General features: G+C 39.7%; 1 protein-coding gene across 1 annotated transcript; it reads right to left on the reverse strand.

Annotated features, from left to right (window-relative positions):
• Positions 1–1,807: 1,807 nt before the first annotated feature.
• Positions 1,808–20,900, reverse strand: CUNH7orf31 (chromosome unknown C7orf31 homolog). The gene is given in 8 exon segments (XM_054274054.1): positions 1,808–2,077; positions 2,080–2,204; positions 4,860–4,949; positions 7,552–7,736; positions 13,810–13,915; positions 17,080–17,240; positions 18,087–18,129; positions 20,756–20,900. Coding segments are annotated over 8 exon segments (1,125 nt in total).
• Positions 20,901–25,809: the final 4,909 nt, after the last annotated feature.

Genomic DNA, 25,809 nt, shown 5'->3' on the forward strand with positions numbered 1-25,809 from the left:
GTGCAGTGCTGGGGCACTGTGTCCTGGCTAACCTCCTGAGGACTTCACACATGAATAAAGTTATAGGTGATTTGTGCCATGATTCTTTGCTAGTATCTCTTTTTTTGTGAGGAACAGTCCCCTTGATAAGGATAAGCTGGAAGCAAGGTTCTGTTTGAGCCTTGTATTCAGGGTATGATCCTGCCAGTCTCCTGAACTCTGGTGATTTGCTTGAAGGGAGAGGGAAATATATCTGATTCCTTGATGGGATAGCTTGGAAGAATGCAATGAAAAAATTCTCAATGAAAAGCACAATGGTATTTTGCTCCCTCTTCAGGTTCACTCTAGGAAATGACTGAATAATTCCTCATTTATTTAAGAATTTAAAAAGCCCCTAATGAATGTCTGTGTGCAGTTTCTGCTTCTCTAATCCCCACTTGGCTGCAGCTTCTTAAGATATGCATTGAACCAATATGAGCTGTTCCTGAAAAAGCTGCTCCAATATTATGTTCCTGAAATCTGTGTAGCGGCATCATAAATCTGTCAGCACACAGAAAATAGCAATTTAAGAGTATTCTTTGCATTCTATTATGAGATAGAGTTCCACAAAAGTTTCCTTTGCTGCTTCCTTATTTTCAAAAATCTTTACAAAATTACTTAAGATATTTAAATATATTATATTTGGGGACTGTTTTGTTTAGTTGATTTTTGTTCACACTTCTCAGGAACTGAAAACAGCTCTGTGACCACAACAGGGCAGCAGCATTCTTTCCTTATCTCTTTGTATTAATTTTTTTATAACCCCCAAGTTAATGCTCATTATTAATCTCTGGCTACTATATTTATCACTTTCAGCCACTTAGGCCTGACTCCTAATAACAGATTGCATGTTTTTGGTAGCTTTCCTGCTTCATCCTAAAGGTTCTTCAAATCCCTGGCGGGACTATTAAATCTCACTCTCCCTCTACCAGACTTCTCTTCAGTTTAAATAGTCTCTGTGGCCTTTCCAGTTCTCTAAAACATTCCTGCCTCAGACAATGAGTGAAAAAGGAGAGAGTAGAGTGTGAAACACAGGCCACAATAGTCTGATATAGGAATGTGTGTTTGGAGAGGCCAGTCAACCTTAGAGCTGGAGACTTTGGGAATGTTCTGTGCACAGAGACACCATGGCCCGTAAGAATCATGTTTGTCCCCATGTGTGTGTGTGCAGCAGTGCTGTCTTTGTTGGCATTTGACCCTCTGCAGAGTAGCAGAGGATCCTTTTCAGGCGGAAGTTTGCTGTTTGGGAGGGCCTGCAAAGGGCCTTATTGGGGCAGTAACACTGGTCCCCAGCTGTTGTTGGCAACTGTGTCATGGCTCCTTTCAAAAATGGAAGCAGCCTCTATTCTGATCCTCCTCTTTCAGCCTCTTCTGATCCTCACCTATTCCTGAAGCTCCCTGCTGTGAACATCAAAAATCATCTTGTCATACCCACCCTAAGTTTATTCCCAGCCCGACTGTAATGCTCATTTATTAATCCATTTGGCCTTTAATGAACCAACTCTTTCCAAACCAGTGTTTATCCCACTAATGTGTTTCTCTAGAGTAGTCATGTTTTCATGGCCTCTAGCTCAAGCTTTTCTAGAGTTCTAAAATGGTCTGCACATGTCCTGGGCTACTCTAATTGCTCTTCTCTTTACTGTTTGAATTTATTATGGTTCCCTGGGAAAGGCCAGACAGTTTGTATTGAAGTTCTTTTTATTTGTTACTCCATTTTTTAAAAAAATTTGTCAATTAAAGAAATAAAAAAATTATTGAAACCATAGTTCTTGTGTCTTTTTCAGTAGTGTTATCTGTGAGGATTTTCTCTCTCTCCTTTTACAGAACGATGTCCATGTTTTTGTGCTGCTGTCATAGAGAGGGAATGCTGCAGCTCCATCAGCCCTGACTGGAGCTGGGGAACTTCACAGCTGGAGATCCATTCAGGCAGTGTTATCTCTCTTGGCCCATCCTGTGGTCTCCATGAAGGCAGACATGTTTCTTTATGGCAAAGTCTGTGCAACAAAATTCCACTTTCTTCATGCTTTACAACCAGTGGTAAGCTTGGCTTACTTAGGCTGAGTTTTTCAATATTGTATTTTGATCCAAATATCTGGGCTTGAAGTCTTCATAGGAAAGTGAACATGCCGATTTTGGAAGGGGTTCAAATTTGGGCCTTCCTGAAAGCTGCCACCTCTACAATGCTTCTTTGCAACATCAGTGATTTTCAGAAGGTTGTTTATTGTGGGGCTTGATCAAGATAAGGAACTTTCTGGTAGCATGTCTGAGACAGAATGTCCTGCTCTTGGCTGACATCCCATTTCTGGTTTGTGCTTTCTGTCACTTTGCACTGCTGACCTAGGCTGGCTGCTCTTTTTATTTCACTCAGCATTGTGCCTTAGTAGCTGGTGACAACAGTGGGAATGCTGAGTACAGGTGAAGGCTTCTGAAGGAGTATTGTTTTTGCAGAAATGATTCATGAGGATATTCACTTTGAAGTAAGCATGCAATGCTTCAGGAGCTTCAGTAAGCTCCTACTTACTTCAGGAGGTGTCACTTGTGACAGACCAGCAGAAGTGTTTCTGTATGAAGAAAGTAGCAGGATTTATACTGCCATCTATGTCTCTTAGCAGGAACTGCTTATTTTAGCAGACCATTGGCCCTGACTGCCCTGAAAAGGCACAATTAGAGGTCACTCAGTAAAGAGAAACAGCCCAGACCTTCACTACTGCTCTGTCTTATAGGGAGCTCAGAGTCACTCTTTATGCTTTGGAGAACCAGATATTCTTTTCCACCCTGGTGCATAAGATATAAATGGGTATAAATGTCTTGTGCTTTTTTCTTTCTTCTATAAGCATCTGTCTTCTCAAATGAGTGATAGTGTGAATGGTGACTTGAATTAGTGTGTTTTTAAGTTCTTTTAGGAGCAGCTGCAGGTGGTTTTTAGGATGCTCACTTGTATGTGACTTTTTAGCTTTCTCAACCACAATTTGATCCACTGCTCACATACTGTTAGCCTTTATCAATCCTTTACATTGCTGAGGCTTTAGATGCTGGTGCAGAGCCAAAGGAACTGTTCAAACATAAAGTACATTTGAGTCCCATGGCCAAAGAATGAACTTCAGCAGTTACTGTGCTGAACGATCTCAGTGTTTGATATTCAACATATATACGCTTTAAGTGGATGAGTGTTGTTCAGGTAAATCACCACGGCCCAGGATAGGCCTCTGCCAATCACACTTTGGAAGCCAGAGGGCAATAAAACTGCTCAGTTTTGAATTATGTAAGGTGCTGGTCTGGATTTTCATTTCCAGAGACAAACTGTTGAAAGTGTTCTTTGAAGTGTTCATTATCATAAAGCAAACCAATTTTTTTTCCTTCATCACACTGAAAAAAAAAGTTTGACAGCTTTTCCATTTCAGATACAGAGATTCAATTATCAGAAATTTGTAAATGCATCAGAAAAAGTAAAATGTAAATCAGAAGGGATTTCTTTACTTGGATTTTTTTTAATCCAATAGAAGAAAAGCAGGACAATCTGGGAACTTCTTATCCAGGTCCATTTGGAACTATAACTAAGAAAATGACAGCATCTTACTTAGTTGCCCTGCTTTATGTAAGTCCATGCAGTCTGAATCTGGAAGTGTGTTCTGGTGTAGTTCACCCTAGGACAAGGTGCTATAAAGCCAGCAGAGCAGGAATGTGCTCTTCTGTTTTACCTGCAGAATTGCTTAGTCAGTTACAACTGCTTAGAGCTGCAATCAATCAGAACTGTGTCTATAAAGCCATCACAAGTAATGAGGCATTAGCAAAACACAACTCTCAACTTGATTTGCTCTGCTTATATACCACATTGTGCTCTGCTTGCATGAGTAGCATTTAATGCAGATAATATCTTTTCACTTTTATACAGGTCACAGAGAATATAAAAAAAATGTAGAAGACAACAAACACAGTTTTTCAATACTGTTTTATACATGCTTAAGAGTAAATCTTGGCATTAAAATAGAATTTGCCAGTGTTATTGATGCACCCTGGAGGAAGAAAGGCAAATCACTCATGGAAATGGAATCATAGAAACTCTGCCAAACTTGAACTGGTGTGGTTAGTAAGGAAGCAATAGTCTGCAATGGTAATAAGTCACTTATCAAACACATAATGTAATAAGGACAGTAAATTGGTGAGTTCAGTCAGGCTGTCCTGATTGTTCCCATTCACATGACATCTGCCAACTCATTTTATGGACACTGTTACACATACTGCTCAAGGCTAAAGGTCTTTTGAATTTCTGTTGTGCGTTGGTGCCGACTTAAAAGAGTAAGATAAAAAGTAAGCAGATAATCACAGTAACTTCCCATTCTGCAAACCCCAAAGAAGCCATTAATCCATTCTGTCAACCTGCTGTGTCAGGACCGATTTAGTATTGTGAACTTTTGTCTCTGCTTTGGAGTGAGCTTTGCCCTGTGCTTAAGTATTGTCAAAGAGAAGGCTTAATTCTGCCAGCTGATTCTGATAATACTCTTGCCAGCATTACTTGTGGTGGAAGTGTGAGATTCTTAGCAAATTCAGTATTTATTAGTTCTTCACCTAGTTGTTCAGTCAATCTGCAAACTGCTTTGATATAAGGAAATATATTGGAACTCTTCCTAAACAGAGGCATGTTTTATTGTCACACATTTTTATGGGTTAGGAAAATCAGGACCAATCTACAATCCCCCTGAAAAGCCTCAGATAATTTACAGTTTATGTGTCCTTTGTTACTAAATAACAAAAAATCAGTGTCTGAGTAATTTAGGGCCTAACAACTTGTGGTCTCACATTGCTATCCCAACTAAATTAATTTAATAAAAATTGCTTACCTGTGAAGACCTGACTGTATGTTGTGATCTTCAGAGCCCTTTCAGTGTTTTGTAGCATATTGGTTATAATTGGAGAAAAGTTATATTTGAGCTCTTTAAAATGGGGTTGAGGGCCACTATCTTTGAATAATGTTTAGATTTGGATAATATATTTGACCATTTTCTTCTGCAAACTTGTAAAGCTGAAGGATTAGAAGAAACAGCTAAGGAATAAAACAAATATGTGCGCTGTATGGGGAAGACTATTTTAAAGACTTGAAATAACCTGTGTTCACCCTCCTCTCCCTCAGTTATCTGTTTAGCAAATGCTAATAAAATTTAAATCGGGTGGGAGGAAAATATATTTGCTGCAGTATTAGTACTCAACTGGAAGTTTCAACAGGTATGTACTTGTGCTGAACTTGGGTCAAATAACTTGGAATCCAAGTTCTCATGGTAGCCACATATGGTAGGCAGGGAAAGCTTTGTAAGCTTTTTTTGTCGTAGTCACAGTTATAAACTGCCTTAAAATGAACTGCCTGTTATTGTTTCCATTGCCACATCTGTAAACAGCGTGTGCATGGAGCAGAATGACAGATAGATCTGCATTTTTAGCTGTAGATGAATGCTCACTATAAGGACAGCTGTGGTGGTGGGAGAGGTGCTTTCTGTGAGCTGCTGCTGATGTCTCTTTTGTCTTTGGGAACTGGTCTGATGGATGTGCAAACAGAACTCACTCTTTTGGTACAAAGTCAGCAGGATTAGACCAGATCAGCTATTTTATCAACATCAGTTAACCCAGTGTGTGTGATGAAGTCTTAGTGGAAGTACTGTACATGATCATCTGCAGCACTAGATCTGAAAATCTAATCGTCTCAGGCAAAGAGGTGGTGACAGGCAGCTGAGAGCTCGATCTTATACCAGAAAAAAGCTGCCTTTGCAGAAGGCCACCTTGCCATTGCCAATTGCAGGAGCTCTGGGTTGATTCACACACCAGCAGGGAAGGTTCTTATTTCATTTTCTGTGCATGATTTTACAAACAGGAACAGCAGACTCTAAAACTTACTGAATTGTGAAGCTCATTCTGAACCCCTAATGTCACCATCAGGAATAACTAAGTTTTTCTAGATGTCATTTAAAAATGAAACTGCAGTGGAATTAGTTCCAACCCTGTTTCTGTCACCACTTTTTCTCTCTCCAGTCTTTCTGCCTCATTTCCTTATTTACCTCATGATGCTGCCAGCATTAATTACATAATAGATATTATGAGTTTAAAGGAGAGGTGTGGAAAAGACCCAAAGCTTTTAAGCACAATCATCTGTTGGTAAAAGTTACCAGGCTGTTGTCTGGGTTATCTGTATTTAACCAGGGATTTCTCCTTCAGTCATGAGAACTGGAGTGTCCCAGTCTCTGAGAAAGTCAAAACATGTGGAGGGAACAGCAGATGAAATTAAAGTATTTCCTAAGTGCCCATGGTAACTGTCCCCTTAGCTGATAATTCTGAACCTGTTAAACATTGCTGGAAATAGATTTCGGTCTCTGATGATCCTCCTGTTGTGCAAAAATAGGCTTTGTAAATCCGCCTCCACACATGATTAGTGTTTCTTAAATTGGCCACTGATCACTGAAAACTGACAAAAATTATTACTACTAGCATTACATATTCTATGGAAGGATTTTGGTTTTGGATGGATGAATACTTCCCTAAAAATCACTCATGTACCTAATTATATAAATAACAGTACAGCATTGTAGTGATGACTGGGAGTGGCAGCTAATTAATGCTAATTGACCTCCCACTTAACATTATCAGCTTTTACTTTCCTGAAAAGCTTCTTATCCAGGCCAGCATGTGCTTTTTCTGTTTCAAACCGTTGTTGCCAAACCTTTCCTGACAAGCACTGCCATGGCACACAGAGGTGCTGGCTTTTTCCTGTCCCAAATTCCCCCTAACCCTGTGCAGTCAGTAGCTGCCAAGTGCTCCTCATCAGTTCACAAAGATGATCTTTGAAGTATTCTGAAACATAGTACCTGTCAGTTAAGAACAATGATTTCATGCCCTTTTCCTCTAATATTTGATGTAAAACACTCTCAGGGTAAGATGCTGCTGGGGTTAAAAACAAACAGCTCATGATAGTTTTCATAGTGTTCTGCAAGTGATGAATGTCCAGGGTTTCATCTCAGGCTTCATAAGGGATAGGAAGAATTGTTTCTTCTCTCTGGATCTTGTTCTACTATTTGTGTAGTGATAAAATGTTTTAAATCATTCAGCTCTTGTTCCATGGGTATTTCTCTTGACCCCAATGCAGGTGGCAGGCATGACTTTGGCTCAAAAAATGCTACTTTTGGGTCCCACTGATGATTTTTTTTCTTTCATTTTTCTTTCCCTGTTTTGAACTGTGCAAAGTTAGTTGTCTGGCAGAAGATATCAGACACACTAAGAGATCCATCAGCTTTTGTGGGGAATGGCAGCTGTGCTGATAGCTCTGTTGGCTTCTGAGGCTACAAGGGGGCCACAAATTGCTTTTATTCTCAGTGCTGAGACATCCTCCATGAGACTGCAACTGTCAGCACATACAGCTTTATTTTAAGCCAAAATGCTTACCTTGACCACTGGTGTAGTCAGATTCTGTTCAGCAGAAAAGAGTCCCAGCTGCCATAGTGGTTTTAGGTAAGTTTCAAGAATAAAGGGTAAACCAGCGGAGTTCTCTCTTACCTCTGGTCTTCCTCAGAACAACCAGGTCAAAAGTCTTGCTAGAGATACTGGGATGGAAAGGTTGATGACTGCTTGAATTGATCCCAGTGTCTCAACCCTCAGGTGATCTGAAGTTTGGGAACATGGTGTACCTAGAAATGTGTGTAGGGTAGGGGTAAGAGGGGGAAAATGGCAGGCACAATGATCTTGGGTTGGTTTAAGTTTTCAGGAAGAAGGACAGAAAGAAAGAAAATTTCCTTATTTCACATTTCACTGAGCTTTGGATTAAATATAACACTTTGCAAGAACGGGGAGAGATGTGAGAATCAAAAAGGTAGTATCTTAGTTTTTTAATCCCCTTTTTCTCGCACCCTGCAAGCAAGAATTCCCAATGATGCTGCCCTTGCAGCTTTTTTACATGATCAATCATACTGATTCTCATTTACTTTTATGTGGCTTAAGGGAATTTAAGATTCTTGCACAGCTCCAATTAATAGTAACTGAGTTTGTGCTTGTGTAATCAAAACTTGCCTCTAAGATGACATTTATTTCTGTGAGGAAGGAGGATAAAGCTAAGCTGGAGATTTTATGGGATACTGAGAACTGGCATTTCATGGAGCGCCCATGTTCCTGTGGCTGTTCTTTTCAGCTATAAATTTTTAATGATAGAAATTTAAGACTTAATAAAATCAGGAGTATCATGAAATCTGAGGAAAACTAATGTGGCAGTTTATTCCAGTAAGAAAGAGCAGGCTGTTAAACGAATCCCTGTTTGGATTCATTTAACTTTAGCACCACTGCATACGGCAGCTTGCTGAGAGCGAACACCTCCCCCCAGCTGCTGTGTAAAGCAAAGTCATGGTCTTGTACAGGAGCCAGATTAATTCAGTTCCTGGAGCTGTGTGTCATGACATAACGAGGTCTCACCAAGCTGGACTTTTCTGAGGCTTCTTTCTCAGAAATCTGCTTTATGAGAGAGAAGTTGTGCTTTGTAGTTGCTCTTAGACACTTTAACTCACATCAGGTAAAGAAGCCATGAACAACACAGCCAATTATCCCATAGGCAAGTCAGCGAGATCACTATTTGTTAGGAGAGTGTGTGTGCTAAGCAAACACTGCTAATCTTCTAAACCCAATCTTTGCATGCTTTGTTCAATAGCGAGATTTTTGTGCTTTATAGTGTTGCTGCTGCTTATTGCCGAGGAACGCGCACTGTGCAATTCTGACTGAGAACAACAACTTGCCCTTTTATTTCATTAAGGAAAGGTAAGATACAGGTATAATGTACCTAGACAAAGTGTCTGGTGGTTTGGGAAGCCTATGTTAGGGAAGAATTATCTGAAGTGACCCACTGTCATTTGCATCTCCCGCCCTTTATCTGAATCAGTGCAATCAGTATACATCAGGGACAAATCAATGTGTAAGCAGTGCAGGCAGTGTTCTTACTGACATTACATGAGGAATGTTTTGTGTTGCCAGGTGCCAAAGACTGAAAAGACATCAGGAACATATAATGTGTGGAATGTCTTTTAAAAACAGAGTGAAGGAATAAAAAAATCTATCTCCTTAGACTTTTGTGTAATAAGCTCTATATTAGTTAACAATGGTATGTGTTATTAGTACAAAAATAAATTTTAAAAAATTCCTTTTATCAGTAATGCAAAACAAAAAACATACCCTCTTTATACTTGCAGAGAAATTACCTCTTCATACTATGCTAATACATTATTTATATTTTACCTTGGAGACTTATTTATTTCAAGGCAAGCAAAAAACCCACTAACTTTAAAGGGCAAGAATTTAATCACTAAGCCTAACTAAGAGTCTCTTGACAATTTTACCAAGACGGAAAATATCTAAGGTTGAAAAAGTAATGATTTGCTTAATGGTTCTTTTTGGTATAATAAAAAACAAAACAAATGCCTGAAGTATTACTGGGCTAATCTAAGTAGTTCACCCAGAGCTCCAAAATTTTGTGTATTTCATAAGAAAGGCTTATCTACCAGGCCTTGCTTCAAAGGGTCTTTATTGTAAATGGGTAGGAGATGTTGTCAGATGAGAGCCCTTTTTAAAGCTTTGTTATTTGTACATTGTCACACAATGTTTTTTCAAAAGCTATATACCAAAACCTGCATATTGCTATAACCCCTTGTTTCCCTCAATGAGAAGAGTGATGTCCCAGATTCATTTCCAAGTAGGAGATGATGGTAACTTCAAGGCTCCTCCCCTTCCTCATCTTGAGGACATAGAACAGTTGGGATGTTAATTAGCCCTGCAGGGATTCCTTCATTTCAGCCTCAGCAGTTCCTGCAGGGGCTCTATCCTCCCATGGCTGGAGTTTGTTCAGTAGCCTGGTTAATGACATAGCTGTGACATGGGAGCTGCTCCCAAGCTCTCTCCAAGTCATCTGTGACTCAGGGTGCAGCTGGGCCACTCCATCATTGAATTGGTCTCTATAAAGATAAGTGTTGCAGAGTTACAAAGAGGAAATAAGTCCCTTCACAAAAAAGAGTTTAAATACAGTCGTATGCTTATTTATTTCCATACTAACATGGGTGTTTAAAAGATAAACTTCAGATCAATTTTATTCACACATTCTGATACAAGATATACAAGTCATGCACTTCATTCTGTGCTGTGATGCTCTGGGACTCACTGCAATCAACATGAGGTGTGATATCTCACAAATTGCAGTGCCAGCATAACTCATGCTTCAGCTGAGCTGAACAAAAGATCTGCTTTTAATGTGTGATGCTACAAAGATAACAGGACTTAAAGTGTTGAATTCTGGCAACCATTTGTATATTGTTGCATTTACAACAAACTGAGACTCTGATTCAAAGTTCACATCTGTCTTCATAATGGGAAGCCTTTATAGAAATGCCATGCAGACCAGCAATCTCTGAAAGTTTATTCCATAGATAATTCTAGTTGATTTTCCATTTATTTCTACTGTATATCTATGAGTGCTGTAGATATGTAGAATACTTCTTAGTATTTCTATTCAATTCTCATTGTGTTGCAGCTGTATTATTGTAACAGAATGTGAATTGAAAAGAAATACTAAGTGTTTTCAATTTCCGTTTTGTTGTGTTGCAGTGTGACTTGCTACGTTTTTCATTGCAATAATTGGACATAGTGCTGATACACATACACATAAATAAGGACAGTCAATTTGCTTTGAGCTCTGGCACGGCAGAACTACTTAACTACCATTGTATATCACTTTTCATTTTAACATCTAAACTTAAGATAGCAATAAAATAAGGATGAACATGCATTTTCATGACTGCCATGATTTAGAGAAGGTTTCTGAGCTCAGGTTGTAACAGCCAGCAAAGTTTTGCATTTTTAAGGGTAGATGGTTGTTCTGAATATTTGTTATATTTTTAAAACTCATACTCATACTGTGGCCTGAAGCCACCCAGAATGGAAGGCAGAAGAGAAAGAGGAAAGGTAGAGCTTTTTCTGGAAAGTAAGTAAGATATTAGCAGTTTTTAAAATTTGGCACTGTTTTCACTGGAGTTCTGTTAGACTTTTGCTGGAGTGTGCCAGTATCACACAAGAAACAGTTGGTCAGTATTATATCATCTGCCTCTTTATGTTCAGTCTACAGAGCATATGGAGTTTGTCCAGTGAAAAGAAGTCAAGGCTCGTGGTGGCAGGATTTATGCTCCCAGTTTGGAAAGGCCCAGAAAAAAATCCAGGGAATTGTGCAGATGAACACCATCCCATTTCCCTAGCATTGAGTGGAGTATGGGCACTCTTCAATCACTTTTTGATAAAATAGGCATAAATCAAGTTTCACATGAGAGAGAATATCCTTATGCACACTCTGGCTTCTGTGCAGTAGTTCGGCAGCTTCCCTCGTGATGGCAAAGCTTTAAGTGGAGAGATGCACTTGTGCAGTGATTGGAAAAAGAGAGACATTGGAACCTGTGTGACCTTCATGAGAGTCTCCCACTTAGTGCTACTTTCCTACTCTCTGACACATGCTAGGGGCCTCTAAAAATCTGTTTCTTTTCTCAAGTGTGGTTTTGGCCTGAAAGGGATGCAGCATGGGCAGCCTCATGACCTTCACCTTCTTTTCTAGATCAGGCCAGAGAACATTTTGCTTCTCTTTCCTGTTGCTTTCCCATGTATTCTGTAAATTATTAAGAGAATCAGATGCATCACTCCTGCCAATTTTAACAGAAAGAAAATTACAACTAGAGAATAAATTGTTTCAAGTGTATAAATTGCCTTTCTCTACAGCCTTTTATTCTTGCAAAGGGAGGCAATCACTTATCTTGCCTAACCTTAAATCCTGCTTGGTCAGGAATCTGCAGATCTGGGAACCACCATGGGTCAAGGAGCTGGGAGACAGCCAGAGGAATGTAAATACTTTGTGGCCTGATAAACAGCAAAACCATATTACAACCCACAAGGCAAAATAAAAAACCAACAAAACCCCACCAAAAAAAAAAAAAAAAAAAAAAAAAAAACAAAAACCAACCAAAAAACCAGCCACCAACCCAAAAAACTTAACAAAACAATTTTCATTCATTGTATGCTGTCACTAAACCTACTGGAAGCCTTACTGGTGTGGCTTGTCCGTGGGAGGACAGCTGCCACATCTAGCCTGATATGTGTGTGTATAACTAAGGCTCTTGGCAGTGGCTGAAAGCTGTTTTTCATCACCTTTCCTAATTTTTGTGGTCTTGTTCGATGTGAATCTGAGGACCCATTACACCTATAGAAGTGAAGAGGCAACCCCTTCTCTCCAGTGCCTTTGACTGGGAGGGCATGTGTGTGTGACCCACTGCCAGTGCACTGAGCAAAGCCCATCTGCAGCCAGTCAGTGACTGATTCCAGTGTGCAAAACTGCACAAGGATAGATAGTGCTCATCTTTAAGGCAAGGGCATTGTTGGTCCATGAAAGTGTAAAGAGTTATTGCAAATATCTTGTAATTCATTTCCCACAAAAGACAGTAATGGCTCAAAGGAGCCCTCACAGGCTATAAGGTAAATAAACTGAGTGTTAATAGCTCCCAGGTAGGTCTGCTTAGCGCCACTCAGAGTACATTTTTCAGGAAAGGTTCCATGTGGCTGTCACCATTTAATAGTTTCTGATGGCAGGAAGAATATTTGCTCTGAAAGACCTTGGACTATGAACGTGGAAGAGTTTTTGTGTGTGGGTTTTACTTTTTGCTTTAAAGGATATATTCTTTCCTTCAATTTAAAGGTCTTTTAAAGACCAAGAAAATAGAATATTATAGGGAAATAAGATGCTTAAACTAGGATGAATGAAAATATTTTTAGAGAGACCCAGCATATTTCAGGTTAAGATGTGAGTGCATAATAACAGAGAAAACATTTTAATGATCTGCTGATCAAACATTCAGAGTCCAAGGTTATGCACTTTTCAGTGTGTACGGGGGCAGAATTTGACCTACTCCTGTAAAATCTCCTTCCTCCTTATACAGCTGACACAAGGGCACAGAGTCACAGCAGTCCCTGGTTGCTTCCTGTTAAGGAAGAAAATCGCTGGAAAGGTGCTGGGATCTCTTCCTCAGCCTGTGTCCCTGGATGACCCATTCAGGTGAGCACCTGTCATGAGGACTGCACCTCACAGCCCTGGACAGTTAACTGTGAAATCATCACAGAATTATTCTCAGGTTTCCAATGTACTTATATCTACTGATGTAAGAGGTAGTTTATTTTCTCTTTTTGAAGAATTTACATCTGTGCTTCAAACTACCTTAATCTAAAATCCGCATAGTTTGATCAAGTGTTTTGCTGGTGCCATCAAGTGGCAAAATGTTGGATTGCAAAAGTCCCACAGCAACCAAATTGACTCAAATACCTCTTGAACAGGACCAGTGAGGAAAATAATCCCTGGCAAGCCTCCTCCAAAAATACATATGTATAAATATGTATGAGAAAAATGGACTGAAGTACACATGGTGTCATGATTACTTCATGTACTTCAGTTTGATCTGGATTTTAACAAGTGGAAAGGCTAATATTTTTGAGTATTACTAGTTGATAAATATAGGCAACCTGTAAAGCAAACTCAGAGATCCTTGTTGAAGAGCTACTTGAACTGAAGTGGCACAATGCTGTATTCTGAATTTCTGTCTTTGTTGTCTTCTGTTACTAGCTAATCTCTTTTTACAGAACATGGCCCTTTGATTTCATATCATAGCTGCACTTCATATGATCACAGTAAAATGAATATTCAGTTTGCTGCTGTATTCTCTAACTTCATAATCTGGTTAACTGAAAATTTAAACTTAAAGTTCATCATTCATACACACATCGCTTTTTTTTTTTTTTTTGGCCAGCTGAGTGACATCATGGTATTGTTCAGTAGGAAGGCCTCTGTGCAAAGGAAACACATACATTTATAAAGCTTATGCTCTATTTCCTTGTAAAATCCAAATAAATTGGTATGTTTTTGTCTTGATTTCTCAGGGGACTGCTAATATCAAAACTCATAGATGCTGCCAGTGTGGAAATTATCCTGTGTTTCAAAATCATGTAGGGCTGGATTTTGAGAAGTGCTGAGCACCTATGCCTGACTTAAAAATTCCTGAGAATGCTGAGCATTGCTCCCTGTTAAAACCTGGCTCTTACATTTCCTTACCACACACACCTAACACTCAACAGAACCTATGGGAATGCCTCAAATAGGTACAGGCTCCAACTTTTTGCCCTAAAATGAGTTATTTCTACACTCTGGGCATCACTTTCAGCTCCTCCTTCTGCCAAAGGGCTCACAGAATCCAGCCAAGCTGCATGGTGCTTTTCACTGACAAGAGTCTGAAAACAGGTCCCCACGAAAAAACAAAACCAACAACAGAGAGCAAATGAGAGTGTGAAAATGACGGAAATGCAGGTGGAAAGATCAGCCATAGTCAGTAAGATTTTCCTGGCATTAGAAAAAGCCTTACATTTTAATTAATTCTCACTGTGGATACTTCCTGACGTTTTATTTACAAATTCTATTATAAGCATGAGTATATTTAAGCTTCTTATACTTTCTCCACTGAAATTTGTGCCAGTACTATGAGAAGCACAAACACGAAAATATTTCATTTGAATCTTGCCCACTTCATCTTTTTACTCTGTAATTATTTGCACTAGACTAAGCTTTTAATTAATATCTAGCCTGTATCTCTGATATGTTTGGAGATCAGTGAAACTGATGCTATCGGGGTTACTGTAGCTCTGTTGCTTGCCTGTTTTCTGTGTTTTACAGAAACTTAGTATGGGGGAAAGGCTACACTCCTTGGCCCCTGAGTAGCACCTTCAGATTTTAGGTACCTGTGTATGCTTTGAGCAACTCTCCTGCAGTAACATTTTACTGTGAGAGTTGTCCAAAACCAGCAAATGGATGTCATTATCATAGGTGTAGTAGCTATGAAGTAGCTACTAACATGAAGTAGCTTGCTAACCTCTTCTCCCTTTCTGACTGCTACATTGGTTTTCTGAGATGGGGCATGTAGTTGCAATGACTCATCTGCTCTCTCATGAGGTACTATGTCTGAGTTGGCCAAAATCTCTCCTGGTTTGCAGTGTGAGTGTAGGAATGTGGAGACATAGAATAACATGCCACCTGGGCAATTTCCACCTTGTGGAATAGAAATGGCTTGTTTCTGGACCTCTTTTTTTCTCTAGAGTGAGATTCACTTGGATTGGTTTGGGGCTCTACACTAGTGTGCCTGCACATCAAATAATCCAAGGGATTGCATATTCAGAAAAGACAAACACAAGAGCAATGAAAATTCTTGTTTCAAGCTCATTTGACATCCTTTCACCTGTCCTATCACTGTGGCATCACAGCACCTTGCCATGGTTCTGGGATGGAAATTCCATCAGCATCATTTAACAAATGTGAGTGCTGGACTCTCCCCTGGGATGGGGTAACCCTGCTTATAGGAACAGATTGGGTGATGAGAGGCTGGAGAGCAGCCCTGGGGAAAGAGATCTGGTGCTTGGGTTGATAGCAAGCTGAAGGTGAGTCAACAGTGTGCTCTGGCAGCTGAAAGGGCCAGCTGTACCCTGGGGTGTGTCAGCAGAGCACAGTGAGCCAGGTGAGGGAAGTGACTGGGAAGTGACTCCTGCCCTGCTCTGCCCTGGTGCAGCCTCACCTCGAGCGCTCTGAGCTGGTTTGGGTGCCTTAGTGGAAGAAGCACATCAAACTGTCAGAGTGAGTCCAGAGGAGGGGACCAAGATGGTGAAAGGTCTCAAGGGCAAGATGTGCAAGGAACAGCTGAGGTCACTTGGTTTGTTCAGCTGGGAGAAGAGAAGGTGAAGGGTGATCTCCACAAAGTCTAGATCTTCCTCAAGGGAGGCAGAGGTGCTGATCTCCTCTCTCTGGTGACCAGAAATAATAGGATGTGAAAGAATGGCATGAAGGTCCATCAGGGAAAGTTCAGGATGGATATTTGGAGAAGGTTCTCCACTGTGTGGGTGACCAGTCACTGGAACAGACACCCCAGGGGAGTGATCATGGCACGAAGTGTGTCAGAGTCCAAGGAGCATCTGGACAGTGCTCTTAGTCATGGTTTAGTGTTAGATAGTCGTGTGAGGAGCAGGAAGTTGGACTTGGTGATCCATATGGGTCCCTTCCAAACTGTGATGTTTTATAATCATTTCACGTAAAGGTTAGCTCATGATAACAAAGAGGAGAGCAAGGACAGGAAGGCAAGTTTCCAGTCTTTGAGTAATGTTTTAAATCTTTGACATTCTAGCCTGCATCTTCTGTTCCTGTTGGAAAGGCTGCAGGACTGAAGGCTATCATTGGACTTTTCTGAGTCAGCCTCAAGCAGAGTGCTCTGCTTTCAAAGCTTTCCTGTAAGTCAGTAATGGTGATCTGAATCCTACATGAGTGTCTGAACAACACCAATTTGGCATCATCATTTGCCTATACTTCAGTTAGTGAGTTTTTTTTTTTTTTTTTAATGCTGTCATGAAGAAAAAGAAGTCTTGGAACTGCCACCTGGAGGTGGCACCAACCTCAGTATATTTTAAAGAATAAATTGGCTGTGGTTAGAGTCTAGGAAAAGGAGCCCTAATTCCAAAAGCATTCCCCAACAGCTCCTCAGCTGTTGTTCCTAGACATATCTCTACTTTTACAACAGCTTTCTGAAAAAGCTGAGCACTGAATTTTCATGTTTATGCCTATGGTATTTGGGAATGCTGTAAATTAGGCCAAAAATGAAATCTTTAAGTTCAGGAAGATTGTTTGGGACAACAGCCAACAGTAAATAGTTATCAAATGATGGGCAAAAAAGAAAAACAGAAATTTGGAACTTCAAGTGTTTCAGCAAAATATTGTGTAGAGATTTGTGAGTACCAGTATATTTCCACATTAATATTTAGGGCATTGTGAAAAAAAAAAAAGCTTAAAGTGCCCATGCAGATATTTGTGCATCTCAGTCTAAATTGCTGTTCAAGCATTTTGCTGCCTGGTGCTTCTCTTGTTGAAACCACTTCACTTAAACATTTTGACTATGAGAAGTATATGTCTAGCCTATGTTGGCTGAGGGTCTTTTCCACTACCATAAGGTGTACATCCATTAATGTACATGGAGATCCAAATGAGATCCTTTTCCCTTGCTCAGTTGTCTTCTGGCAGTACATGTAGATCAAGTCCCCTGTGCTTCCTTTCTGCTCCTCAGGGAAGCTTGCAGCAATGAAGGAATGTCCTGAACTCTTTATATCTGAAAGAAAAAAACCAAACAAAACCAGAATGTCTTTTGATAGCAGCAACAGTGATGGTTACCTGAAGTGTTTTAAACAATGACAACTTGGCTCTGTTTTCATGACTGACTTACTCAGCTTATTTTGGCTAATGCCATTAGGATGAACTGTCACTAGGAGAAGTTAGTACAACAGCAATTGTCAATTGTTTAATGAAGGTTGGGTCAAGTCAATGATGTTTTGCTCAGTGAGGGGAAGAAAGAAGGGGATAGATGTGTGCAGCATGTGCATCTTGCCGTGTTATTGAGTATCAGCTGCCAGCACATGCATACCTGCACTCTCAGCAGCATATGGACAGCGAATATATGCAATAGCACAGATGGAAGCTTTAGCATCTAATTCCCACTGATTTCAGAATTTGTAATTTATGCCTTGAAAACTTCCCCTCTCCATCTCTAGAGAGGGGTGAGAATGTTACTGTTTAGTAGCTAAGTTCAGACGGAAGGAATGCTGTTGGGCACTCTCATGGATGTACTAAAGGCTGAGGATACTTTGCACATTTCCATACATTGCTGTCATTTGACACCAAGCAGTTTGATGTTTATGGTGAACCAAAATAAGAATCTGATGTGCCATAGAGTATCAGAAAACTTTTCTGTTTCTCAGTTTCTGAAGGAAGTCAAGCGTTCACTTACAAGTTGTGTCTAAAATTTTGCCCCCAATCTGAAAGTAGTCAGGCAGATGCCAAGTCACCTGTGTGGCTGTGATGTTTGTATTCATTAGGGCAGCTCTCACTGGAAACATTAATAAACCATTCCTGGTGGCTGCTCTCTATAGGCTACCAAGCTGCAGAGCAACCACTTTACCTTGGACATAAAAGAGAAGCATTGCACACAGAGGTCTGATCATCTAGTCAGTTCAAACAGGACTGTGTAAAACTTAAAATATTTACAAGTCTCCTTCTCCCAAATAAACATTTATAGCCAATGGTGATCTAGTGACGTTTGAGATCTCAACACACATAAAAAATGTCTCAGCCCAGAGATTATCAAAAAAGGGCTAAGGTGAACATATTTTTAAAGTGTCTGTCATGAACAATCCTTAAGATTCTCAGCACTATAGACAATTATTTGATAGACACTATTAGGGTTTCTAACTTCCACAATAGTAGATTTATTCTGAATTCTGACAGACAACTTCCAGCTTTCTGGCCCGTTTTTTTTTCCTGAGAAAAAACCCACCACCCAAAATATAATGTTCTGGGATCAGAACATCAGTTTTCTAGTGCCTTCTTTACTATTAAAAAGTTGCATTTTTCCCTTCAGGTTTGTTTTGTATGTCATGTGGATGTCAAACCAGAGTGTAAGAATACAGTGTCTTACATTATGAGCTTGTGAAGGCCTCCAGTAATTGTTTTGATCAGTGCGTGAGGCCAACACATCTGAGGGTGTGTGCTGCCAACAGCTTCCAGCAGGTCGTGCAAGGAGAGTTCTTATTCATACTGGCATTTTAATTCAGGACTCTGCTTTTGACATGAATCTCCCAATGGTCTCTATTTTGCAGTACCTTGGTCTTGGAGTACATGAACTGGGTTCCTTATGGATGTAATTATCTGAAAGCTGTGTTCCAGAAATATTCCAGTAAGGTACCACAGCCACAAATGGACCCTTAATCCCAAGTAAAGAGCATCTGAAATGTGTTTTTTTGGCACCTCAGATCCTCAGCACCCACTGTTTCACTCTACACATCTTCTCCTGTAGTCCACAATGTGTGCCAAATGTTCATGTCACTGAGCAACATGCAGATCTGGAATTAATTGAATTTTTTTTAGAGTGGGATGGTCTGAATTTGTTTTTATTATCTGTTTCCAATAAACCTATAAATAACTATGCACATAATCTTAGGATATCAATGCTGAATCTATCTGATGATAGGGTAAAATACATAGGATACCTTCTTTGTATATATATATATATGCAACTTAGCATTATTCAAATATATGTGCATGCTTCTGGTTATTCAGGGGCACAGTCTAGCCATGCAAATATTGGTAGCAAATGCTCCAGTCCAAGAAAAAATTGTAATAAAATTAAAATTAATGGATTAATTATTTTAAATGCTGAGAACAACTGTCTTATTTATTTATTTATTTATTTATTTATTTGTATTTATGTGACTATGAAAAAATGTAACATTTTAAAAACATATGATATTGTAAAACATGCAGCCATCTTCTTTTCAGGTATGAATTGGGGTGTTCCTGTGTGTGTTGACAGTAGCAGAAAAATATAGTTTATGATGTGTGTTACAATACAGATTTTCATGGTCACAGAGAAAAGAATGTTACAGCCTTGCTATGTGTATTTAATGTTTGGGTTTCAGAATTGGGTCTAACATAGTTGTCATCTGAAAGGTGCCTTGCTGTTGCATTGCTTAATTTTTCCTTTTTCTGGGTATCCTGTGTAGCTAACACGATTCTTTCCTGGATATTCATTAAAATTTAAATCAGGCCTGTAATACAGTAAACTTCCAAACCTATTAATAGTTAAAAGAGTGCAGATGGAAATTCACCAAATTCCTGCAATGCAAGGAATACCACAAAAACTTGCCTCAGGGCAGATATGTAAGTGGGAGGCATCAAGACAGAGCTTGACAAGTGTTAGAATTCAATAATATCAAAGTATTCTTACTGAAATTCAGATGTTGGATAGGAGACATTACAAATATAGAAAGAATTTATCAATTGTAGTAAATCAGAAGCCTGCCAGAAAGATGGAAACTAGGACCTGATTTTGCTAACAATAGAGAGAAAATCTCATATGAAAGAACATTGGAGGACTTGAGGCTTACTCTGGAATCCATGATGTATGGAAAAAATACAAATTTAGATTGAAAAAAAAATGTCATGAGTGTCAAGCAGCATGGAAGTTCAGCTTTCCAGACCTTTAAAAATTACAGGAATTCTGCCATATCCTGCCCCCCAGCTATTAGTAGAATTGAGCCTGTAAAATATAGTCAAAACACATTGATTCCTAAAACTTCCTGATTACATGCTGATGATTACAAAAGCTAACTGCAAGCTTCCTTTATTTTAAATTTTAATTTAAAAGTTTATTTCAGTAATTCTAGGTCAAACTGTAATCTAGGGGAAAAAAAAAGATTTAAAACAGGAGAAGATACCATGATAAATGTTGGCGATTGATTTGTCAAATATGCTCATTTTTTTTTCAAATTAGAAATAAATGTAATATCTGTGTTCATTTTATTCTTTATGAAAATTATTTCAGGAGATTTTGAATGCTAAAACCACAGTATAGTTTATTTTAGCAGTCCTCTTTTCAGCAGTGACAAACATATTTCCTGGGGGACTGACAGACTATTGCACAAAGTAGAAGATACTCTGTTTCATTAAAGCAAAAATAAAAAAGTATGTCTTGCCAGAAAAGCATAACCATGAGAAAATGCTTTCAGTAACAGCAAATTGATATCAAATACTTCTAATGGAATAATTTTCCTTTACAAGTTCTGCTCTTACCTGTCTTGAGATAGTCGGACAAGCAAGGAATTTGGAATGGAGTTAGTGCTACATTCAAATTGAAGGTTCTTGATAGGACTTCAGGTCTCTAATTTTTTTGGTAGTGTTGGGTCAGGTTATGCAGTAGCAGGTTGTCATGTTTCATATTTGAACTTTTAGGGGAAGATGCAGGATAAAATACCAAATACCAGAAAATTTGTTGCTGCATCTGAATACTAAGGAGAAAACAGATGAGTTCTGCCTAATTCTGGCAAGTGTCTACAGGAAACAGTGGTTGCTTTTACTACTGCTACTGGTTATTTGTACCAGGTTACAAAATAAAACAAGCATAAAAACAAAATGAAAAGTAGCAGATTAAAGAGGTGGGATACTATTGCTTTGTGTTACTGATGAACAGAAGCTGGTAATAAACTTTCAAGTAAGAGCATAAAGTTTGGATTCGCACAGAAAAGGACTTCTGCACAAGAAGTCTCACTTGGTGAATTCAGTTTCACTGTGAAGTTCCAGTCCCACTCTGAAAAGGACTTTAAACTCATGATACTTTTAATAGAAAATATCTTTTTCCTTAACTGCCATTTTGTCTCTCCATCTGTGCTTAGGGGAAATGATTCAGTCCTGCTTTCACTTGAAAAAATTTGTATTTCAACGCTGGTTGATCAGCTGATTGTGAGGAGAGGAGCTATACTAGGTCAGTGTAAACCCCTGAGCTCTCCAGAGCTCCATGCAGGCATTTATAGCTAAACAAGGTGCCTCTGCTTTGGGCTGCTCTCTTGTGCAAGACAAAAGCACCAGGACTTTTACTTTCTATCAGATGAAGCTTTGGTTCACAGTGACAAAGAGTCTTCTCCAAGGAGAAGACAAAAAGACAAAAAACCACCATCAGTTTCTTAGACAAAGTAGACAAAGAAGCACTACTGCTTCCTTCCCATCCACCAAGAGCCAGCAGAGCATTCCCTTGTATCTGTGCCTGCTTCTTCTGGGACAGCCCTGGGGAAGCCCTCAGGAACCTGTTTGCTCCATTACAAGCGCAGTGTGGAATAATGGCTAGATCAGTTCACAAAGGGAAGCACTGAATTCACTCTGCTTTCCACACACTGTGACAAGACTCCTTTTGACTAAAACACAATGGCTCATCATGTGAAGAAGGCCGAGAGGCCTTGGTTTTACATCCTTACATTTTGAGGTGTACTTTTAAGACTTCTGTGTTGCTCTGCACTAATGATCTGCAAGCTTTTGGATATGGACCTTAAAATGGGAAGAAGAGTCTGAGAAGAGTCTCAAGGAGAAAAGAGCAATTCATATTGATCTGACTGGTAGGTTTGCTATCCTGACTTTGGCGAAGCTTTGACAGAAAGGATATTTTAAACAAGTCCTCTTCTTCTCTGGCATATGTCAGTAAAATGGAAAGGATTTTGCTTTGCCTTATTAAAATAGGGAACTAATTCGAAAGTATTTGAAATATGTCATTCTTCCGGGATGTCTGGGAATTTCAGCCATGTGTTTTTGAAGGAAAGAAGTTGATGTAGCATATTCAAATGAAAAAAACTAAGCTAATTCTATCATGCTGGCAATTTATAGAGTATTGGGTAGGTCTAATATGGTGTCTATATGAACACTGTGGGAATCTTACATTGATGACTCACATTCAAGTACAACTGGCTTGCAATGAAAAAAATGTTCTGAATTGTTGATCCATAATCTGCAAGTGGGCAAGAAACAGAAATCAGACTTTCCTTCAAGCAGAACTGCTGTGGTTCTGCTAAAACTTGCAATGCTATGCACTTCTGAGTCCATATTGTTCCGACCCCAGTGGAATTTCCTTTCTCCGAAGCTTTACTAGCCTGTTTCAGAAACTCATTTCTGGCTGCCAGAATTACAGATGGAGCCTGTGACTAGCAGATTTTTTGCCCCTGCCTGTTGCACATATAGGGAGGTCCCAAATTTCATGGGTTCTCTTTGCAACTCCATGACAGCAGCTGCCCACTGTGGCAGTGATGTGTGCCATCAGTTTTACTTCATCAGTCTCATAGCATTCAGCCATCATCCATAGCACCAGATCATGATTTGACTGCACTCAACTTCAAATCCACATTATGCAGACAGGCTTAAACCTGTCTGCAGTCTTACCCAACACACCAGCACCAGGACCCCTTAATCACCACAATCCACCATCCCTCATCAAAAGGGTTCATATAGGACATATATGTCCTATGTCCCTGCAGCTGCACTAGTCCAAACCCACCATTTAAATAATAAAATTTGCCTTCAGCTCCAGAAAATTAGTTCCTGCACAGCACTTCCAGGTGGCTGGCTCGGGGTTGCAGTCACTGACACCTTCCTTTAGGAGCAGGACCCAGACCAAGGGTCAGGACATCCCGAAGAACAGTGCTCTGCTCTCTAAACACAGTCCAATGCATGCAGGGGAGCCCACACTGTCTGTCCAGCTCTGTTCCCTGGAAAATGGGCCCAATTCCTTGGCAGAAGAATCCAAGGGGATTTTAGCACAGTGACCAAAGTCACAAGTCCTTATTGACCCAGGGGAAATCACCCACAAGGAAATCAGAAGTTTCCAGGATGATATCTCTCCAAAGCAGGAGCCACCATCATACACATTGCAGCCCCAGAGCTTTCAGAAATCCATGATCAGGAGAATGAATTATCTCACTGGGAGGCTTTGCTGAGGAAAAGCTCCCAGTAGGAAGAACTAAGAAGGTATAGGAAAATGATACATGATTATTTTGAAAAATGACACCAAAGTAAAAATTTATTTCTAAATGTAACAAATATTGTGCTTACAGAACCCTAAAGAAAAATTATTCCAACACATTCACAGTATTTGGAGATCAGTTCCTCTCTACCCAACCATTATTGTCTGTCTCTTTGGAAGAAAAGCCTTAAGAGGAAACTGTAGGGCTGAACTCTGAATTAAGCTTACCTTCTTATTCAGTGCACTGTGATTATGCTTTGGTGTGTGTTCTGGCAGTGTTTGACATCACAGCAAGAGGGTTTTGGGGAGCAGCACCCAGGATGAGGCAGCTGGTGATGCCAGCAGGGGTTTAACTGTTGACTGGGGTGGAAGGATGTTAGAGCACACCTGGGAGCTGGGATCCCACACACATGTAGGTCATGTGCAGTTTTATCTCTCCTGAATGAAGCAACAAATACAGCCACAAACCAAGACAGTTTGTTACAGAAAATTTGATTGGGAAGAATTTAATGAAGTCATGGGGATGTTGGTTCAATTCTTGACAAATTGGCTGAGCCTAGTGGATTTCAAGTAATGCAGACAGCACAGCAGCAAGACTTCCATGAAGTGCCAGGTTTTTATTCCTGTTCCTGGAGATACCAATATTCTTTGCTAAGATCTTGTGGGATGTTCACACCATCCTTCAAAACAGTTGGAGCTGGCCACCACTGGTGCAGTTTGGATTCTGGTTAAGTTGACTTGCTGGGTGCTTTTACCTTCCTGTGTTTGACAGACATGGTGATAGATTTTGATCTGTTTTACTTCCTTCTGCTGACCTTTTCTCTCAATATGTTTTTTTTTTTTTTTTTTTTTGCTTGAATTGACTGTAAAACAAATGGATGCATTTGAAAAGAGTGGTTTTTCTGTTGTTTTTTCTCACCAGTGAGAGTAAAACTAGCTGGAGGTCCTACTTTTCTTGGAAAAGCAGTGTGAAAAAAGCTGGAAGCATGTCTTTTGGCAAGTGATAGTACATAAATAGCTTTTCTGAATACCTATTAAATGCACCATTGTTTTATTAATAACCAGTTGAGCCAGTAATTGGTTTATTATGATTTTGAACCACTGATTTGTTTTTAACCTGGATGGCTTGGCCATCATATTAAAGTGAACTAAGCTTTAATGTTTGTGCCATGTGCAAGTGTACAGCTATATCAGTGGTTTCCAGAGTTCACAAGTTTAATATATTCTAAAAAAATAATTATTTCAGTATGTCTTATTCATGCTCCATCTTACTCTAGAGCTGAATGTTTGGAAAGGCTCAGCAGAATATTTTCCTTCATTTCATTAATTACTCAACTGTTGAAAAATGTCTGTTATTTCCTTCCAAAAATATACTACGGAAGAATTAGAGTTGTGGTTTTAGGATACAATGGGAATGGCCTGCCTCAGCTGTTATTATAGAGGGTGTACTGACTGGAAGAAAAAGGCTTAGGACATCAGTTCTACACTCTGAATCTTTACACAAAAAGGTCATCCCCCAAATGTAAATCTATCAGTACCTTAGTTGTGTGTTTCACTGGCACCTGTATTTCCCCATTACTGAATTTCTTTGGGAAAAAACTAACTGGGAGGATGAAGGTCCTTGATACATCTCTTTATAGCTCCCTAACCAGGCTACAGTGGATGTCCTGTGCTGATGGAGCAATGGTGTCAGGGAAAGATGGATATCACAAAATCACAGAATTCTTTAGGTGGGAGGGGACTTCTGATGGTCACCTGGTGCAGCCCCTACCCAGGCAAGGCCACCTAAGTCAGGCTGCCGGTGACCATGTTTGCAAGGATCTATCACCCCCTCTCTGGGCTCAGGCTAAGTGCTTCCCTGTGTTCAGATGGACCATCCCATGTTTCAATTGATGCCCATCCCCTCTGGTCTTCTCACTGGGCACAAATGGAAAGAGCCTGGCTCCCTCTTCTTCTGCAACCTCCCTTCAGGTGTTTGTACACATTGATGAGATCCTTCCTGAGCCTTTCTTCTCCAGCCTGCACAGTTCCTGCTCAACCTTCCATCATATGAGAAATGTTCTAGACCCTTCATTAGCTTAGTGGCCTTTCACAGATCCAAAAAGAGCCAAAGCAAGCTGTTTATTGAAGTGAGAAATTATACATATTCTTATCCTTAAGCTGGTGTTAAACAGAAAAAACTAGAAAGAATTGATAGGCAGATTAATACACACTGAAACAAATTATCTCTTCAGGCTTTCTGTCAAATGCCACTGTAATTTCTTTCAAAATTTTATTTATTCTAGGAATGGTTATTAAAAGACAGAAAGTTGACATGACTTGTTAAGTTTTAAAGTTCATTATATAG

The sequence above is a fragment of the Melozone crissalis genome, unplaced genomic scaffold (genome assembly GCF_028551555.1).
Source record: "Melozone crissalis strain CALT ecotype California unplaced genomic scaffold, PUWL_Pcris_2 ptg000016l_1, whole genome shotgun sequence".
Classification (NCBI taxonomy): Eukaryota; Metazoa; Chordata; class Aves; order Passeriformes; family Passerellidae; genus Melozone; species Melozone crissalis.